Here is a 20,615-nt window from a genome sequence, read left to right as displayed (position 1 = left end):
GATGAATGAAATTGAAGGTTGGTTTTGTGGGTGTGTAATATTATCTACAAGAACTGTATAAATAGACGAGACTTGTCAAGTTTTGGCCAAGTTTGGAGTAGAAAATGCTGACTTTATTCTTAGTGGCAACCTCATCTCAGTCCAAATCCTTTTGATTAATAAACCTTTCGTACAAAATCGCACTCAGACTTTGAACATGCTGGAGCGTAGAGTCAATAATCTGGCACAAAATCTTTTGGTGGCGCTTTTATATTAATTAATTAACTCATGAGAGTACTAAGGAAACTAGAAACAAACTCAAATTCGTGTGGGATCAATGCAGGGGCGGCTGCACTTGTAATTCAGGGGTTCACAAGAACCCACTGACTTGAAAAAAAAAATTATATATATAAAATATTTTTTATTAATTTAATTACCCTTAAAAATATTTTTGCACAACTTGACTTAAATCTTGCACACCCTGATTACAAATTAATGCCCAAATTCAAACAACATAGATCAGCTCATACCAAAGCTAATTAACAACACAAATCTGTCTCCCTTTCTCTCATCAATCTCATCTTATCTCATCTCTATTTTCTATTTGCCTTTCTATGTATCTCTGACTCTAAAAATAAAATGTGAGTGTTTGTGAGTTCTAAATATCTTTCTTTATTATAAATTTATATTGTATATATGTGAGAGTGTGTGTGTGTGTCTGATACTAATTGTGTGCATTATTTTTATTTTTATTTTTATTTTTATATAATGTTATTTGTGTGAATTGTAAAGCATGTGAATGTGTACATGTTATAAATATAATATAACTTTATATAATTTAACAACCAAGAAATATAGAGGATTTATTACATGTGTATATTGTTATCATATTATAATAATTTTTTATTATAAAACTAGTGATTTGAAGAAAAAAATAGCAAAATTAGTGATTGTTAAATGTATTATTTATGTATGGATGAATGCGGTTATGTGAGTCAATAATTAATATAATGTCAATAATTAACAAATAAATAATGGCAATTACATAAAAATGAAAATTTTATACAAACTTAATAAAATAAGATGGTTGCATCTACGTTAACAATAGATAATAACTACAATTTTAAAATTTGAAAACTCGTAAAAAGATATTGTAAAATTTCATGTATTTTTTTTTTTTTTTGGGTCAATAACACACTATATTTAAGTTCTCTTTTTATTAAAATTTGTTACCCCTCAAGAGACTGGATCAATGGAATTAAAGTAATATGTTGAAAGATGTCACTTGCTCGTGGTTTTGCATGTGCTCAAAATTAATTTTGAAAACAATGAGCAGTGAATAACCTTATTGACTCCACTGCTCAGTGTTTTGAAAATTGGTTTGATAAAAAATATAAATTATTACCTAAAAAATGAAATTAGACAAGAAAGTGTCAAATAGAAGTGGAATATGGATATGGGTGAAAACATGGACAGTCATGGTGCTACCTACAAACATTAAATCCAAATCCACAAGACAACCAAATGCAAGTTAGTTGCCATATAGGTTAATATCATGGTTTTCAGATCCAAACCGTTCATTGAACCGTAAAAAGGAGAGGTTCAAGATTTTTAAGGTCGAACTGAGGCTGGGTTGAACCGTGATAATGTCATAATTAATTTAATATTTATTTAAATATAAATAAATATATTAAATTTGTAAATATTAGCAAAATTTACTAAAAATATCTTAAAAATTGAAACAAAATTTTAATGAAAGTTTCATGATATTATAAGGTTAACATTAAATAGTACATTATATGGTTAATAAAAAATAGTACAACATAAATAAACATAAAAAGAAATTTTATAATAATCCTTCAAGAGAAATCATTTCAATTAAATAAAAAAGACTTTTAAAATAAATTCATAAATTGCATAGGTATTATTCTTAAATAAAAATTTAATTTAGCAATGAAAAGAAAATTTAGTAATATTTAATATGTGAGAAAGATGACATAGATGTTTGGAAACTATAAATCGTGTAAATTTAATAATATTGCATATTAGTTCCCAAGAAGGCCACTTGGTCTGTTGGTCATGGCTTCAGTCTTGGTGCTTACAAGGTGAGAGAGCTCAGGTTCAAAGCCTAGTAAGCACATTTTTCTTTAATTTTTCCAAATAAGTTCTATTCCAAGACCCGGCTCTCAAAACTCATGTATAGCCGGTTCTCATAGTTAAAAAACTGAATATATTGCCTGTTCATAGTTAACCCAATTGGACCGACCGGTCCGGTCCGAGTTTAGAAACCCTGGTTGATATATTTGTCTACATGAAGAAATATGCTTTTAAGTAAGTAAATTGGGCCACAAGGTTTAAAACCATCACTCTCATAGCCTCGCATTTCAACCTAAAGGTATACAAAATTGTAAGGTTTGGAACTCCAATAAAAAGTACCTTTGCAGATTTGCTTGAACCAATCTTAATATGAAGATTTAGGTAAGGAAGGCTTTAAGGGAGAGAAGAAAACTTCTTAGCAATGCATGTGGTTATCATGTCCATAGAAAGGTGGCTTTGATAGTATATTAGAAATTGTCATGCCCCAAACCGAAAAGGGTCCAAAGTATGAAAAAGACATCTCAAAAGTGCTTGTAGATGTTTCCTTTTTAACAATTCAATCCAAATAAACTATATCAAGTACTAATATCAAGAATTATCATAATAATTCCATTAAATATACTCCCAAAGTAAGTCAAAACTCTAGGCAATAATTACAATGACTAATGACCACAAAAGAATGGAGGTTTGAAAGAGTAATTACATATCATTAGCTTGTCCCATCAGTAGGAATAAAGTTACAACCACTATAATATACAAAAGAATGAGTCAAGCCTACTCTAACATGTACATCATCGAGACAAAAGTTCAGCCTCCATCATTTGTTAGCCTAACTACTGTGAGTCACCAAAAAGCCGTCTCAAAATAATCGTTGCCTACTTTGAAAATTTTTGTAAAATAATGGGATTAGATAAAGCCTAGTAAGTATCTTAATTAATGGGGTGGGGGAAATGCAAGTTTTATTTTCAATAATAATAATATGACAAGAATGATTGAACACTGAAATATAAAATTTCTCAAAGTAAATACCATGAAACTATATACTATAATCTATGAGCACTAATATATAATTCCAAAGTCATTAAATCTAACATATGGTAATTTATAACAATTATACCACACTACCACATAGACCGGTCAATGGATGCACTCATTCACAACTAGCTTGATATTGTCCTCTCTAGTATGCAATCTCTTGGTCCTATGGACAGTAACCTCACCTATACCCTCAAGGTTTTTCTCTCACCCCATGGGCCGTAGGGAAAACGTGTTAAATAGGACCTCTTTTGCATGTGGTCTTTTAGCCCTATGGACAGTAGCCTCACCCACAAACAATCAAGGAACCTCTTTCCCCCATGAGCAGCAGGGAAGAACGCGTCATCCAAAGTGAAAGGGCACAGATCTGGATTTGATTCCATTGTCACAAAGACTATGGAAACCAAATTGGGTAATTATCGAGAAATCACACATAACATAAGGTTAAAACAACATAAAGCTCACAGGTATACATGTACTTTCAAATACATAGTTTATATTGAGGTAATTTCAAAAAAAAAAAAAAAAAAAACCTTAAATAATCTAACTTGCAAAAAGTTTGTAAGGTTTTCAACTTTATTCTTATCCAAACGATTTTCTATCGATTTCCCAAATAACAAGACAAGGTAAGCATCTTTAAATTTTTTAATATACCATAAAATCCATGATTTCCTTATCAAAGATTAAATCAAAAATGCTCATTTTTTCCATGCAAACAATGCATGCATTCTCCCAAATGCAATACCAAATATGATGCACTTTTCATATATAATCACATATATATATATATTTATATATATTAAGGTTACGACACAATGGTTTTTAGGAAAATAAAGTTTCCATAGTTAGTTTCCAAAAGCATGTCTAACCCAAAATAACATTTATGCAACATAGTTATTTTTCAAAAATCCCATTAAAAAGCTACTTACCTCGCAATCTGCAAAAACCTAGTTCTCCAATCTCTAAGGAGATTAGCTAGAACCTAAACAATATCAAGCAAATCTATCACAATTAGCATAAAGGTTGAAATTGTATCTAGTTAAAATTTAAGAATTGCCAAATAAACACTTAATTAGGCAAGCCTAGTATTTAACCTCATCAATAATAATATATTTCACTTCCAAAGTTTCTCAACAAATTAATTCGTAAGGCATAAACTCCAATTTATAAAGTTAACCCATTCAAAATCATCACCAACATTATGAATAGCTTCCGCAAGATTTACACTACATCATCAAGAGATCCATGAAAGAAAAATCAAAATATCCTCCAAAACAAGAAATTTAGAACTTCAACTAACTCCAAATAAACCTAATAGCAATGGAAAAATTAGATTTATCAACTATCACATGTTATAACTTAAAACCCCTAAATTTCCACCATAAATAAACCTTAGATAGTAATCATTAGCACAAACCATAAACCCACTCATCAAATAATTCCACCAATACAAAACCCATACATAAAAACACATAAATATCACTTCCAATGCTCATAAATCACATAGGTATTATTATTAAAACTTAGATAAAAATAACCTCAAGCAAAAGTGTAAAACCCACCAAAAAGACTAGAAATTTTTACCTCAAAAAAAGGATATGAAGGTGCTTATAGGTTCTTAAGGATTTCTAGTGATCTTGCGGGAAAAATGATGGTGGAAGTGGTGGTATGGAGGTACCAGTGAAAGAGGATGAGAGAGTGATGGAGAGGAGTGTATCAGAGAAGAAAAAAAAAAAGAAAAAAAGAAAAAAGAAAAGAAAAGAAGGGAAATGTGTGAGCTAGCCAAAGAGAGGAGATAGTATAGTGTGAAATGTGTGGTGGGGGTTAGAGTGTTAGGTGGGGCATGTGGGACTTAAAAAAAAAGATGATCTTTACTTACTTTTATTTATTTATTTTTTTGTTTGACTGGGACGTTCCATTCTTCCCTTCTTATAAAATTTTCATCCTCGAAATTTTACGTACCTTGATCCTAAAAAAGGCTTGGGTATCTTGACAACATATCATCCTCACGCTCTCAAGATGCCTCTTTCACCGAATGATTCTTCCAAAGCACCTTTACCCAAGATATTGTTATATTGATTAGCACTTGCTCCTTATGATCCAAAATCTCTACTAGAACTTCTTCATATGACAAATCATCTTTAATCTGAAGAGGCTCATAGCTCAATACATGTCAAGGGCCAGGGATGCATTTCCTTAACATAGACTCATGGAACACATTATGAATTCCTGACAGGGTCGGTGGTAGGGCAATTCTATATGCAACTTTGCCCACTCTCTCCAAGACCTCAAAATGCCCTACGTATCTAGGGCTTAACTTACCATTTTTGCTAAATCTCATTACTCCTTTCATAGGTGGAACTCGCAAGAAAACTTTTATCTCCAATTTCAAGTTCTAAAGCCTTCCTTTTAATGTCATAATAGCTATTTTGTCTACTTTGAGCTGCTCGTAGTCGATCACGAATCATATTTACCTTTTCACAAGTCCTCTGAATAATCTATGGCCCCAAGATTTTTTGTTCTTCAACCTCATCCCAACAAATTGGGGATCTACACTTTCTCCCATACAAAGCCTCATAAGAGACTGCTTCAATACTTGAATAATAACTATTATTGTAAGCAAACTCCACCAAAGGTAAGTGACTAGCCCAACTCCCTTTAAAATCCAAAACACATGCTCTCAACGTATCTTCTAGAGTTTGAATAGTCCTTTTAGACTGTCCATCTGTTTGAGGGTGGAAAGCTGTGCTAAAATCCAATCTAGTACCCAAAGCCTTTTGCACACCACCCCAAAAATGAGAGGTAAACCTTGGATCTCTATCTGAAACAATAGAAGCGGGTACTCCATGAAGTCTCACGATCTTATCAACATAGAGCTGAGCTAATTGATCAAGGGAGTAGTTCATCTGAATAAGGAGAAAATGAGTTGATTTTGTCATTCTATCCACAATCACCCAAATAGCATCATGACCCTTAGGAGATCTTGACAATCCTGAAACAAAATCCATAGTAATTTTCTCTCACTTCCATTGGAGAATAGGAAGTGGTTGCAACAAACCTAAGAATGATCCATAGTCACATGGATTATTTGCTTTCTTCATGTGATGTAATGCTTGAAGGATGATCTACTTCAAGCCTCTAGAATACATTGTTAAGTACCTACGAAATTGAAGAATAAAATTAATTGAAATTTTTTCCATAACTTGATGGTGATTCTTGGAAAACTCTAGAGTGATGCCTGGTGTTCAGACCACTCTCCTAGGGTTTATTCTATTCTTCTTCCTATATCCCTAGTTTCTACACATTTTCCTTTTGCAAACCATGAAAACTGCATTACAAAGCCTACTATAATAATTCAACCGGAAAGGGCAAAAAACAAAAATTCAAAAATCATCGGGGGGGGTGAAGAAACAAGACATCTACAATTTTAGATGGTACAAAATCTTTTTGTGGCGCTTTTATATTAATTGACTCATGAATGTTCTAAGGAACCTAGAAACCAACTCAAATTCGTGAGGGATCAATGGAGGGGCGGACTTGAAAAAAAAAAAAAAAAAATTTATGTACTATAATGGGATTAAAGTCAAATGTTGAAAGATGCCACTTGCTCATGGTTTTGCACGTGCTCAGAATTAATTTTGAAAACTATGAGCAGTGGATAACCTTATTGACTCCACTGCTCAGTGTTTTGTATATTGGTTTGTTAAAAAGTCTAAATTGTTACCTAAAAAATGAAATTGGACAAGAAAGTGCCGAATAGAAGTGGAATATGGATAAGAGTGGAAACATGGACAGTCATGGTGCTATTTGATAAAAATAAATAAATGAAATATATATATATATATATATATATATATAATGTAGGAAGGTTTTTTCATGCACCCTAAACACGTGCTAAAATAACTGGACAAAGTCTGAGCTTTAGCTGAAGGAATTATGGGATGAATTGGGCCTGGCCTTCCACAAAATAGCTAAGCTTATACTTTGTAGCCCTTCTACGTACAAACATTTTTTTTTTTTTTTTTTTGATGGGAAATAAGAGAATTTCATACAACTGAAAATGAATTACAAAGAAGAGAAAAAGCTTGAGCATTACAAACAGAGATCCTCAAAAAGAAGATGCTCAAGGAAACTTGGAAAAGACCTTTTCCAAACTTGTGATACACCAGAAATCCCAGCCACCTTTGCAAGCTCATGGGCAACTCTGTCGCCTTCCCTTTTCAGATGATTAAAAGAACACCAGGAAAACACAGCTGCCATTTCTCTGATGTTTCTAATTATGTGCCCAAGCTCTCCACCATGGATTCCATCATTAATTGCTAGAATAATGGATAAGGCGTCGGACTCAAAGATAGCGTGGGAGACTTCCATTCCCACTGCAAGAAGCACACCATCTTGCAAGGCCAGAACTTCTGAGACCTCAGCCGAGAATGATGTAGGAAGAACCTTGTTTGATGCTGTTAGAACTTCACCCATATTATCTCGAATGACTACACTAATGCACGATTTCCTCCCATCTTCAAAGGCTGTTGCATCAGTGTAATATATCTTAATATATCTGTCTACGTACAAACATTAAATCTAAATCCACAAGACAACCAAATGCAAGGTAGTTGCCATACAGGTTAATATATCTGTCTACATGAAGAAATATGCTTTTAAGTAAATTGGGCCACCAGGTTGTAGACCCTCACTCTCATAGCCTTGCATTTCAACCCAAAGGTATATGGAACTGTGAGGTTTGGAACTCCAATAAAAAGTACCTTTGCTTGAACCAATCTTAATATGAAGATTTAGGTAATGAAGGCTTTAAGGGAGAGAAGAAAACTTCTTAATGATACATGCGGTTACCATGTCCACATAAAGGTGGCCCTGATGCCATATTAGAAATACTAGATGAATAGTATTGTATTTCTCAAGTAATAAAATATGGACAAAATTTAGCTGCAAAATTGGTTGTAGCTTAAGACTACAAGCTCACTCAATAAAATAAAGATTAAAACATATTTTGAAAATCTAACATTTGAATTGCATGTTTTGTACGCTCTTATTACACATGTTAAATTTTGTGTCAATAAGATATTATTTACTATATAATTTATAAACTTATATTTTGTGCATAATTTTAAATTATAAAAGCTTATAATTTAAAAAATTTATTGATGACATAGCTATCGATATTTAATTTTCTTGAAATTTTGCAAATATGGAGGATACGAGAAGAAGATGTAATTTAATTGTAGATTTATCAAAATTCACCTCTAATAAAAAGATGTTAAATAAGTTTGTAGCCTAAGATTACAACTAATTTTGTAGCTAAAATTTGTCCATAAAATATACAGCAATACCTTTATATAGGAGGCAGTAATGTGCAGTACAAGTATGTGTGATGTGTAAGACAATGTAAAGTGGACCTAAAACCCACTGCCTGTTATGCTATGTGCTATGGTTGTTTGGAAATAGGAGAAAAAAGAGAAATAAAAGTAACAACAGAACAAATCCTAGGCTTCACCACCTAGAACTTGCTTGCAAACCCGCATCACCACATAAGTGTTAGGATATGTGCCCTTTAAATCTTGTTGTATGATGCTATGTATGATATTATGTTGTGATTAATAAAGTTGTTTTATTATTATCTAAAATAATGGTAACATGAATATTTAGACATTATCATATATTCCATGAGATGCATAGCATGTAATTTATATGATTTTGACACAGAAAATATAAATCACAAGTTCTTTGTAAACTCAGAATTTTAGTTCGTAGTCGGTATTGAAATTGGGCACTTCATCTATGAAGACTATAATATAACAACTAAGATGATTTGTCTTGATCATGGAAGTGGAGATTTCTAGTTGATATGTTTTAAGTGTTAAGACATATTGAACTGGACCACTGTGAAATTTATTATTCTACTAACAACTGTCAAATGAATAATAAATCTCACGACTTCTATTTATATCAACTCTCAATCCTGAGAGAATAATGAATCTAATAATGAAGTATAGGTTGCTTTGATATATCAGGAGTGAGATTTAAAGTCACGATCAAAACCTCAATATATTGAGCAGCCACATTTAATGTTGAAGGAATATATATTCTTAAGATGAAATTCATAATCTCTTAACAGAGATATAAAATATTCCATTGAAATAAGTTTAATGAGTTTGGTTATTTAAAATGTTAGGCCTTACTACTTTAGTAAGAAGTTACTAAAGTATATATTTATGAAATTGGATTTCATAAATATATGATGAATAACTTAGAGGATTAAACCGGATACTCAAGGATTAAGATGTAGTAATCTTCAAACTGGCAGTCAACATTTATGATTTTGTATTACTACGAATATCTTAATAAAGGGGTTGAATGTATAATAAAGTCTTGGGATATAATTTATTAATAAGGCTTAGGGTGCAATTATATTTATATAGTGGTATTAAATATAATTAATGGTAATTTTGGGCTTGTTAAGAGTTGATAGAAAGGCCCAAAACCCATTGGAGCAAATGTCTTATTTGTCTCTTTTGGTCCCACTCCAAGCCACATACTAAAGCCCAATTGAAATGGCCCAAAATGCTAGCCTAATTAGATAATCAGTTATGTATATGGAGAGAAATATATAGAATTTTAATAATACATTGTAATGTATGAAATGGTGTGTGTGTGTGTGTGTGTGTGTATAAGTGTAAGCCATTCTCTTATTCTTTCTCAAACACATACATATAAACTGAATAAGAGATCACACTTCTTCGGCATAAGTGGTATTAGAGTGAAGATTAAAAGTATTCCCAAGTACTTTTAATCTTTGGTTTTGAATTTCATTGCACCAAGGTATGCTCTCTTGTTCTTAAATTCTGAAATTTACATAGTACATGTTATCAATTGCGAATGAAGTAGATTTGTTAATTTTCCGTTGCATATGTTTTGTATGAGATACAAACATGTGTTTTTCTGACAATAAGTGCATTAGGCATCACCACTAAATAGAGAAAACATGGGAGAAGACATTCTCAACTCATAAGAATTAATCTTATGATTGAGGGAACCAAGATTTTATGTTTTAATTTGTAATTAATCCTGTTTTTCAATTTGGTTATTAATTTTAATAATTTTTAGGTATTTTATTAGATACTTTTCAAATTAGTATAATCCTTAAAAATATTTAACTAGCATTTCAGTAATGGAAAAGACATGAATTTGAATAAGATTAATTCTTCTGAGTTGAAAAATGTTCTCTTTGATCTCTCTATTTGGTGGTGATGCCAAATGCACTTAGGTGGTGATGCCTAGGGATATATTGCAAGTAGTTCTAGGTGGAGAAGCTTAGGATTTGTTCCGTGGTTACTTTTATTTCTCTTTTATCTCCTATTTCATACTTATGATGCATCATAAGGTCTGGTGTAAAAGCAAAAGAGAACTTTAAGAATATAATTGAGAAGAGTTTGATCTTCTGCAGATGGGTATTCCATTATGAACTGTTAAATATCAAGTAAAATGATTTTTATATATGTTGTCCGGCTAATGATAAGAATTGATTTGTTTCCTTTTCATTGGCTTAAACAGTGTTAACAAAAGGTTGATGTAAGCCTATGTGTAATTTGCTTTGGTGCTTTTTTTTGATTGTTTAGTTTGATTTTCTGTGTGGTTAGTAGTGTTGGATTATTGTGTGTTTGTAAACTTTTCCGTTTGTTAACAAATTTCTAATCCATAAGAGAACAAATTTCACATCTCATTGAGGTGGCTGATTGTGATTAATGCAATATCACGTTACTTTCACTAGTACCACAAACATTATTTTTATTGTTCACCAATTATAGATTATCATCTCAGTCGTTATAAAAATGTTGTGACATTTGATTTATTGTATTTTCTTTTGCATTTCCTAGAGCACTTTTTTTTTCCCTAGAGAAATATATCAAGTACTAACTTAGGGCCATTCGAAATAGTAGTGAGAACATAAATCAACAGCAAAGATAAGGGATACAGAAGATATGCTAGTATATATGATAGGAGAAACTATTACATACTTTAGAAATGCATGGTTTAAAAAATGTGCAAACTAATACCATGTATAATTTAAATCTATTCTAAAAAAAATGAATAATTTGAACCACGTAATTTTGATTGTTTTTAATTGTACTCATGCATACACACATTATTACACACTAATATCTTCATAATGGACAAAACCTACATCAATTTTCTTTTTGAAAAATTATTAGTTACTCTTGAATAGCTCGCTAAGAAGAGTGAAATGGTCCAAGTTAGGGGAATTAAAAAGGAACAATAAGACCCAAAATAACATTAGTATAAGTAATATAAATGGTCTTATAAATTAAGAAATAATAAAGAATATGACTTCAAATATAAAAAAGTGGAAGAAAAGAATACATGTGGCCATCATATCAATTTTAGGATTCAATCTTCTTCTTCCTTAAATAGTCCTGGATTACAATGATATGGTACTCCTTCCCATCATATCAAGACAAAAACAATTCACAATTTTTTTCACAACTATTGACGTGACGAGTTTTAATTAGTATAGCACTTTCACATGATCATATCATTGACACTACTTTTGTTACTTTTTAATACCAATTACAACATACCATATCAACAATATTGAAATTTTGTATCCTTAGACTTATTGTTATCCAATAGCACTGGCATTATTATGCCTTCCAAGATTTCTCATTCAATAATGACAAAATTCCAAAACAGAAGGTATTTTGCATACTTTAAGGCCAGCATTTCACGTACCTCTTAGAACTTGGAAGGAATATCTTGAAGACGTGTGAATTTTAGGGCTTATCCATGACCTCGCAATTAAACCTCATCCTCTAACTAGAATCATCTACACAAGGAGCTCCACTCAACCGTCAACCCTTTTACTTAAAATTGGGCTATCAAGGAAAAATATAATAATAATAATAAATATAAGATTCAACTGGTGGATAAAATCTAAATCATTTCTCAACAAATGAAGACTCTACAAGATCAATGGCACGGACAAGAGCAGCAGCTTTATTCTCACACTCTTTTTGCTCATCAGCAAGATCACTGTCAGCCACAATGCCAGCCCCAACCTGGAAATAAGCAACCCATTCCCGGCGCTTGTTCACATCTTTATATGAGAAAATTGTGTCGAAACGTGTATTAGTTGGGAACACAGGTTCTCAGAGCAAGGGCAATGTCCACATCACCAGAAAATGAAATGCCTCCAAATCCACCACTGTATGGCCCACGCCTTGTGACTTCCAGCTGACCTATTAACTCCCTTGCTTTTACCTGCTTTGCAGCAGAGCAAAACGACAAAACTAAGAATGAACCTTACATGAGGTAAGAAATAATTCGATTAATCTTATTCATATTGTCAGGAAAACACGTTAAATTGGTCAGAATTTTGCATTAAGGGATGTGGTTCTTTCTTCTGGCTGGAACTCTTCTAGATAGTTTATTTGAAATGAATTGCAGTGGCAAATTGTTCTTGGAAATGCAAGAACAAGAAGAAATACAAAAGGATCCGTAACTCCTAAGTTGTACATCAACAGCTAGGTAAAACTGGTTGTCAGCAATTTTACAGGATCATCCAGCAATTTGAAATGAATTGCAGTGGCAAATTGTTCTTGGAAATGCAAGAACAAGAAGAAATTCAAAAGGATCCGTAACTCCAAAGTTGTACATCAATAGCCAGGTAAAACTGGTTGTCAGCAATTTTACAGGATCATCCGGGAAAAAAAAAAAGGGGTTGGGTGGGGTTTAAGAATGAAAGTACACTGAAAATATTCTCCTCAGGTTTGCATCGAAATACATGTTCTGTGCACAATTCACATGAAACTAGAAAGTTTGCATGAGTAAAGCAAGTTGAAACTTAAAAACCAAACTTTTAGGCTCCTAGCAAGGAAAAAACCCTGGAAAATGCCTATCTCAATTAGTTGAAGATAATTTTGATTCGTATCCTCTTCATGTTTTATGCATCCAAATACTGTTTCTTAACATACAAGACAATACTAAACTGAAGGCGAAGGATTATCCACAGTAGGTCAATTGAAGATAAATCAAGAAATAATGGAATGATAATCTATGTATATTCTAACTGCGTGTACCATAAAAGAGTGTGATGATCCCACCTCCTACCAATTTGATTTATCTCGGTGAAATAGGCAGTTTGAATTTCTTTAAATAGTTATGGATTTTAAAGATTTGAATATCCAAAAAACTCTAGAACGATTATTACACAAACATGCACGGAGAAACACCTAGCAAAGACAAATTTGTGTAAAAGCATTGGTTTAAGTGGAAGATAGATGGTGATTTTAAAAAAATAAAATAAATCCTTTGGTGCTCTGCTAAAATAAATCCTTTGGGACTAGTCCCAACAGGTAGTGCAACACTCAGAACATCCAACTAGTTAAATGGTCAAGTAACTCTCCAGTGACCTCAAAAGACAAATCTTATCGTCCAATGAGGTAAACACGAAATTTTTTACTAAATGCACTTAATCAATAAGAATGCACCAGGTGTTAGGGGGTTTAGGGGTGGGGGGAAAATATGTGAGTTACGAGATTAGCAGCATATTGCAATTATTTCTATAAAAAAAAAAAAAAAAATGTCAATAAGAATGCAATAAATGTTTTGAAGATTCTATTCTCAAAGTGGGGGCATATACCAGAATGTCACATGGTTTATTGATAAAGGCCTCTATCCATTGAGCCCAAGCCAGATTAATTTATTAAACCTTTGAGTTTTTAATATTAGATGCAATTGATTAGAAGATTAATTATTTCTAGTAATTGATTATGGATTATTTGCTTTCTTTATGTGATGTAATGCTTGAAGGATGATCTACTTCAAGGCTCCAATATACATTGTTAAGTACCTTTGAAATTGATGAATAAAATTAATTGAAAATTTTTCCGTAACTTGGTGGTGATTCTTAGAAAACTCTGGAGTGAAGCTTGGTGTTCAAACCACTCTAGGTGGTGAGCCTAGGATTTGTTCTACTCTTCTTCCTGTATCCCTAGTTTCTACACATATTCCTTTTGCAAACCATGAAAACTGCATTACAAAGCCTACTATAAGAATTCATCTGGAAAGAAATTAAAGGAAAAAAATTGGGGGAAGACACAAGACATCTACAATTTTAGATATCATCTATGAAGCATAGGTACACATTCGGATTTGGGTGCTGGACTGGCAATTTTTTAAAAAGTAGGGAACAGGTGTTACGGAGTGTGGCAATTAAAAAATTATTAAAAATATTTTTATTTATATTTTCTATATATAACTAAGCATATACCAATTTAAGAGTAATGGTAAACATATATTAATAAATTTAAAAGCATATTTATATATATATATATATATATAATTATAATGTTTACACAAATCCAATTTTAGCCCAATAACATATTTATAATATTAAATTATTTTCCTTCAAAAAAAAAAAAAAGTAATGATGTAACGAGGTGATAAAATCAAGGTATTAAAGAATAATAAAAACTGATACGTAATGGTGATAAATCCAAAGAATCAAAACCTGTATTTTTACTATTTTCACAAGTTCCAACTTTTCCTATCTTTTGGAGTTTTCAAGTCCTTATCTCTTGTACCAATACGCCTATTCAAAAATCTATCCATTGTCCACAACTTTCTTGCTCACTCAGTCACGTGAAGTAGTGGCTTCCTTATCTCTTTTTCCTTCTCTTATTTTATTATTATTTTTTCCTTCTTTCACAAGGTCACATGAAGCAGAAGAATGGAGGCTGATGACATGGTGGCAGCCTGTTTCGGTGTGAATTAGCGCGAATCGGACCGGTTCGGCGAAAAAAAAAAAATTTAAATTAAATTAAAAAAAAAAAAAAAAAAAACAAAAACAAAACAAAACGCAGCATGGACGCATGGTTGCCGGTGTCGCGCACCACACACTGCGTCGATGAGCGTTGGGTGCAGGTGTGGCAGACCTAGAGCCATACCTGTGCTTTCTAGTTTTCATGACCAACATTTAAAGTTTATTTTTGCACCTGCACAAGGATCATTGGTTAAGATATCATCGTGACACGAATAAAAAATAACAGTGGATTTGCTGTGCATAACATGGGAATACTGCTCAACGTTCATGAGCTTTTCAACCTTAACAGAACCAGGTTTAGAGACCTGCCTTAGCAGCCTGTATTAATACATGATTGTGATCATAGTGAAGGTTTATGGAAAACTTATGCAGGTTCTGAAAAATGCATAGACGGTGATACATAGTATTAACTGTTACCACATAGAAACTAACAAAAAAAGCTACCACAGAGAGTCATGTGTTCAACCGTGTGATCTAGCAAAGGTCAGCATGATAAATTGCTGTCTCCCATAATGGAATCAAGAGGACATATACAAGACTGGCCGACATGGAATTGTTTTCCACATACATCAAAAGCATTTGATACTTTGTAACCCTTTTTTGAGTTCTGAGACATACAGATCCACCAAATCTCATGACAAAGTATCAAATTCCCACTCAGGTATTCAGCAAGAAATTCTATGGTAGACACTTATGGAAAGTTGGAAAATTATGTACCAGCTTCACTTTGGCTTGAGGACATGACCAAACAATTTTCTGCAAGTAAATAAGGCACAACCAAATCTACAGAAGATAAAGATTTACAGTATAGGAGCGGAACTGACTGTAGGGTAACCACATTAATCTTTTAAAATTGAACTCAATTGTTTAAGGTATTAGGCAAACGTAATAATGTTGAACATGTGACAGTTACCACCAAGATAAAACTGTACATGAAAATGCTTAACAAGATTGCTATTTGACCACTTTTGACAAATACAAAGAAAGTGAATTTTGTAATGAAAATAAATAAATATGTTATAATAATAATATATGATAAGCAGCCTAAACTATGACAAATAAAATGAGGAAGTGGGCTTTATGAAAGCTAGGCAACAAGAAACAAATGAATTAGCCAACATGATTGACTTTATATATTCATCTCAAAAGGGTATATGATTGTAAAGTTATGATTTACAATTACGTTTTATGTTGGCTTTATTCCATAACAAAAAGTATTGTATTTTCATTAATTTATTTCCTTGTATTTTGTGCGATTTTATTGTATTTGATTTAGTATTAAGTTGGTGAAGAGTCGAGTATGAAATGAAGATCAGTGCAGTTTCACGACTATCTTGCAAGAAGCTCGCGAGTAAACACATATTGGAAGCTGAAGAGTCAAGTGTCAGGCTATATTTCGCGAGTACTTCTTGAGACAAACTATTTCACGAGGTATCCGTGAAACTCTCTGCTTAGAGTATTTTAAGTGTAACTTTCTTACCCTTCACCCATACTATGTATACTCTATTTACCCACAAAAGTAAATGAGAATATTCAAAGAGAAAACCCTAGAGAAGTTTCTACAACACAATACAATCATCTTGTAGAGAGAGAGCTACTTATTCTTAGTGAGAAATCATTATAGCCTCTTCTTCTTCCCTCTCCCATTGTTACATTTTGAGAGGAGACTTGTACCCAAACACAACCCACACCAGATCTGAGTATAGGGAGTGTTTTGGAGCTTAAAAAGCATTTGAGATTTTCCAAGAGAAGCCGATGAGGCTTGCAGATGCAATTGGGCAGTGTTGCAAGATCCGAAAAGTTAGTGAAGACAAGACTTCAAGATGTCCTTCAGTAGCAGGAGTTTGGAGAGCTCAAGTACATTAGGTAGACTAGACTTGGATGGTCTTTTGTTATTCATGTACTCCAACTTATTCACTAGTGGATTGATTTCGACTTGGAGGGTCGCGGAGAGATTTTTTGCCGAGTTCTTCGGTTTCCTCTCCAATAACACGTCTTAGTATTATCTTGTATTTGCATCTCTCTTCCTCTACTCTTTAATCTTTACATTTAATGCTAATTGCTTGCTTGCTTATGGCTTAGAGAGTAGTTCTAGTGATTGCACTTCTTTTACTCTTGTTCCGCAATTAGATAAGTTAGATTAAAAACAATTAAGACATAATTTACTTTTGGGGGTCTAAATAAGCTCGTGTGTTTTCACACCAAATCCGAGCTTTCAATGATGACTGTTAAATAACCAAAGACTAGAAAATACTGCGAATTCAGAGATCTATCTTGAGGCACACTTCCATCTCAGGTTCATATACAATCACCATGTTAAACCATTGACCTGAGAATAAAAGAACAAAGAGAAACTTGATATAAGTGAACCATATCAAGTTTTTCTATATTTATATTTAAAAACTGAAGTGTAACATTTATTGTTACTACACTCCTGTTGAGTCATCCTATCCTCCACATCATTAGTCTTTTTCATATTTGTTTTTTAAATTTATTTTTTTACAATATTAACAATATAATTTTGAGTTTACAAATTCATTTTAGGCAGTTCTAGTTTTTCAAATTCATTTTAGGCATTTTAGCTTTACAAGTTCATTTTAGGCGATTTAAACTTTACATATTCATCTACTTTAATTTTGATGTTATAACTAAATAATAAATCAATGGAAAATCAAAACAAAATTGTTGGCTACTTATATTCCTCTAGGGCAGCTTTAAATTTAAATATTAGTTTGCCCATTTATCTTTCTTTATTTTGGATCTTCTTATTTTCTTCCTATTACTATAAATTTGTCACACTCTTCCATTCTATGCATATTTTTCCTATACAAAAAAGGTTATCTCTCTTTCTCTCACACAATTTTTTCTTTTCATTTTTTGTTGGATTTCATATTATTATTTTTATTGTATTTCTACCTTAGATTGATGAATATTTGTGTTTTTTAGAATTCTACTTTTGAGTGTTTATAACTGAAAAATGAAATCAATGAAGGAAAAAAAAAAATTCACAAGTCCTGATTAATCATTAATGGTAGAAAAGATACAACCTAATAGCTACCTATAGGAGGATTTCCAACTAAAGGTTTGTACCCTCATTGTCCTATTATTGACTAATTCATATGTGTTCCTTGATGCAAATATATATATATATATATATATTTATTTATTTATCTTTTTATTTACAACACTAAAAACTCTTAATAAATGGTGTTTGTTGTTGATCTAACTTAGAAAAAAAAAATTCATATTGTAATATGTTATATTTTGTGTTGTTGCCAGGTTTTATCTTATTTGGAAAACTACATGATTATTTGAATAAGTCGATGAAGAACAGTTAGTTCAATTGAAAACAATTGTCTTTGTGCAATTTCCATTCACTATTTAAAAATATGTTTTTGAACAAATTATAGGTAAATTGTTATGTATTTTTTATATGATGTTTTTAGATACTTGAATAATTGTTTTAAGTATTTACGAATATTTTATGTTATTCTTCATCTTCCTTATCTTATTAGTGGATTCTTTGAGATTTTTGAGAAAATAAGTTCAATTTTTTGTTTAAAATCATTTATTTATCTATTTAATTTTCACATAGGATTAGAAGTTGGATTAGATTATGACAGCATTAACACAATAATTCTTTTTTGAAAAAACCTTTCTCTACTTTTTTCTTCCTTTGGATTTGTACTCTTTGCATTGACACAATTTTTTTTCTTTGTTTATTGAATTTTTTTAGTTACATTTCTTGGTGTTTTTGATTGTACTGCAGAAAAAATTGGGTTTAAGAAAGCTTTTTTGAAAACTAAAAGAATAATTTTCAAATTTTATATAATTTTTGAAGATACAAAAAATATTGCGGATAACTTTTATTAAAAAATTAATATTTTGACTAACTTACTTTTTGAATTCCTAAGGAAATTAGTATTGTTTTGATGTTGGTGCGACAGAAATTATATATATTACATTTGTAATTGTCATTATAATAAATGAATATATGATTATAAATTACATTACTATTTATTAAATTATTCCAAATTGAAAAATATATATAATAATGAGACTGCTCTAAAAATATTATCACGCACAAGGTCTGGGACTAGTTAAATAATAAAAATTAATACATCGTAATTTATACTACTATTCAAGGGTTGTCTCCTATTTGAAATAAACATTTTGTTGGTTCAAAAATATCCTGACACTCCTGGGTTTAATTAAAGACAAGATTTGGGGGCAACTTAGTAAAAATACGTTTGCAACTCCCACCTAAAACACCTACAAAATATGACTAATCTCCCAATATACCATGTCTTTAAAACAATTCTACTTTTTTTTCCTTAGAAAAAAAAAATAGCACAAGACAAACACCCCCAGTGCAACAAAATAACCCCACCACACGGTAACCTTTTTTTTTTTTTTTTTTTTTCTTCAAACATATTTTGCATGATTAAAATCTCTTTCATTTGTTCTTCCAAAAAAAAAAAAAAAAAAAAATTTTAAACATTATATTAAAAATTAAAAACACACGTTAAGTTAAAGGCTTAAAGCCGACTTAGAGTTTTATTTATTTATTTTTTTTTTTATAAAGAAGCTTTTATCCTCATCCTATATATTATCCCGTGTAGTTTTATTTATTATGTATTTATTTATTTTCATGAGATTATCAGATCCTATGTAGTTAAAAGGATATCCATTTATCCACACAGTTTTTCACTTATCTGAGTAAGTTTATTAAGTTTTCAAATTCTAAATTTTAGGCTACTTGTAAAATCTTTTTATTATTATTTTCTTTTTCTCTTTCTCACATTTTTTTAGGCATGTTCAATTCTATCAAAAATAAACCCAATTTGTCACGTTGAGTTAAGAGTAATTAAGAAAAAAAAAAGCATTCTTATTAGCCTGAGCTATTTTTTTTAATCCAAATTACAACTTAAAAGAATAGCCACCACTTTTCATCAACTTTCTTTTGTTTCAAATACAAACTTAAGATTCAAAAAATCATTTTCAAAAAAAAAAAAAAAAAAAAAAAAAATCAAGGTTAAGACACAAATGCATATCTTCAACTTTCTTCCTCTCTCAATTTATTCATGGGGAATTTTAAAGAACAAGATCTACACTGCACAATAATTTTTTCAGGCAATTTTTTTCATATCATAAATGAAATTGCCACTCTTCATATTATTTTTACCTTTAATCAATTACCTCAACCATTGCTACTATTGTTACTATATGTCTATTATTCATCAGATTTAACTCTCCACTAATTCTTATTTTGCCTTACTTTTGTGGTCCATTTGAGTGAGCTTGTGATCATCTTGAACGCGTCCTACCAACTAGTGAGTACTGTTGGCTTTATTTTACCTTTCTTTAATCATCTAATTTCTTATTTTTATTTGATTTGTATTTAATGGGAAAACTCAAAATTTGGTTTGCAATAAGGATTGTTTTAAATTTCTTGGAAAGTATGTATTTCTTTTGGTGTAATTAATATGCTCTTTTGAGAGTGTGTCGGTATATATATATATATATATATATATGTGTGTGTGTGTTTGTGTGTGTGAAAAACAAACTGCTAAACATACACACTTTAATTACACTCTCCTACCAAGCTCAAATGCATTACTTAACTCAAAATACCATAACTAAAGAG

At 31.4% G+C, this 20,615-nt stretch overlaps 1 protein-coding gene across 1 annotated transcript; it reads right to left on the bottom strand.

Annotated features, from left to right (window-relative positions):
- Positions 1-12,083: 12,083 nt before the first annotated feature.
- On the bottom strand, positions 12,084-20,176 carry LOC115985998 (anthranilate synthase alpha subunit 2, chloroplastic-like). Its single transcript, XM_031108869.1, has 3 exons — positions 20,168-20,176; positions 12,286-12,405; positions 12,084-12,203 (listed from the first exon to the last, which is right to left on the bottom strand). Exons 1-3 carry the CDS (start codon positions 20,174-20,176, stop codon positions 12,084-12,086), a joined length of 249 nt encoding a protein of 82 aa, XP_030964729.1.
- Between the last annotated feature and the right edge of the window lie 439 nt (positions 20,177-20,615).

Source organism: Quercus lobata, chromosome 4 (genome assembly GCF_001633185.2).
Source record: "Quercus lobata isolate SW786 chromosome 4, ValleyOak3.0 Primary Assembly, whole genome shotgun sequence".
Lineage (NCBI taxonomy): Eukaryota > Viridiplantae > Streptophyta > Magnoliopsida > Fagales > Fagaceae > Quercus > Quercus lobata.
Note: the sequence above shows the minus strand (reverse complement) of the source record. Positions and strands in the feature narration are given on the sequence as shown.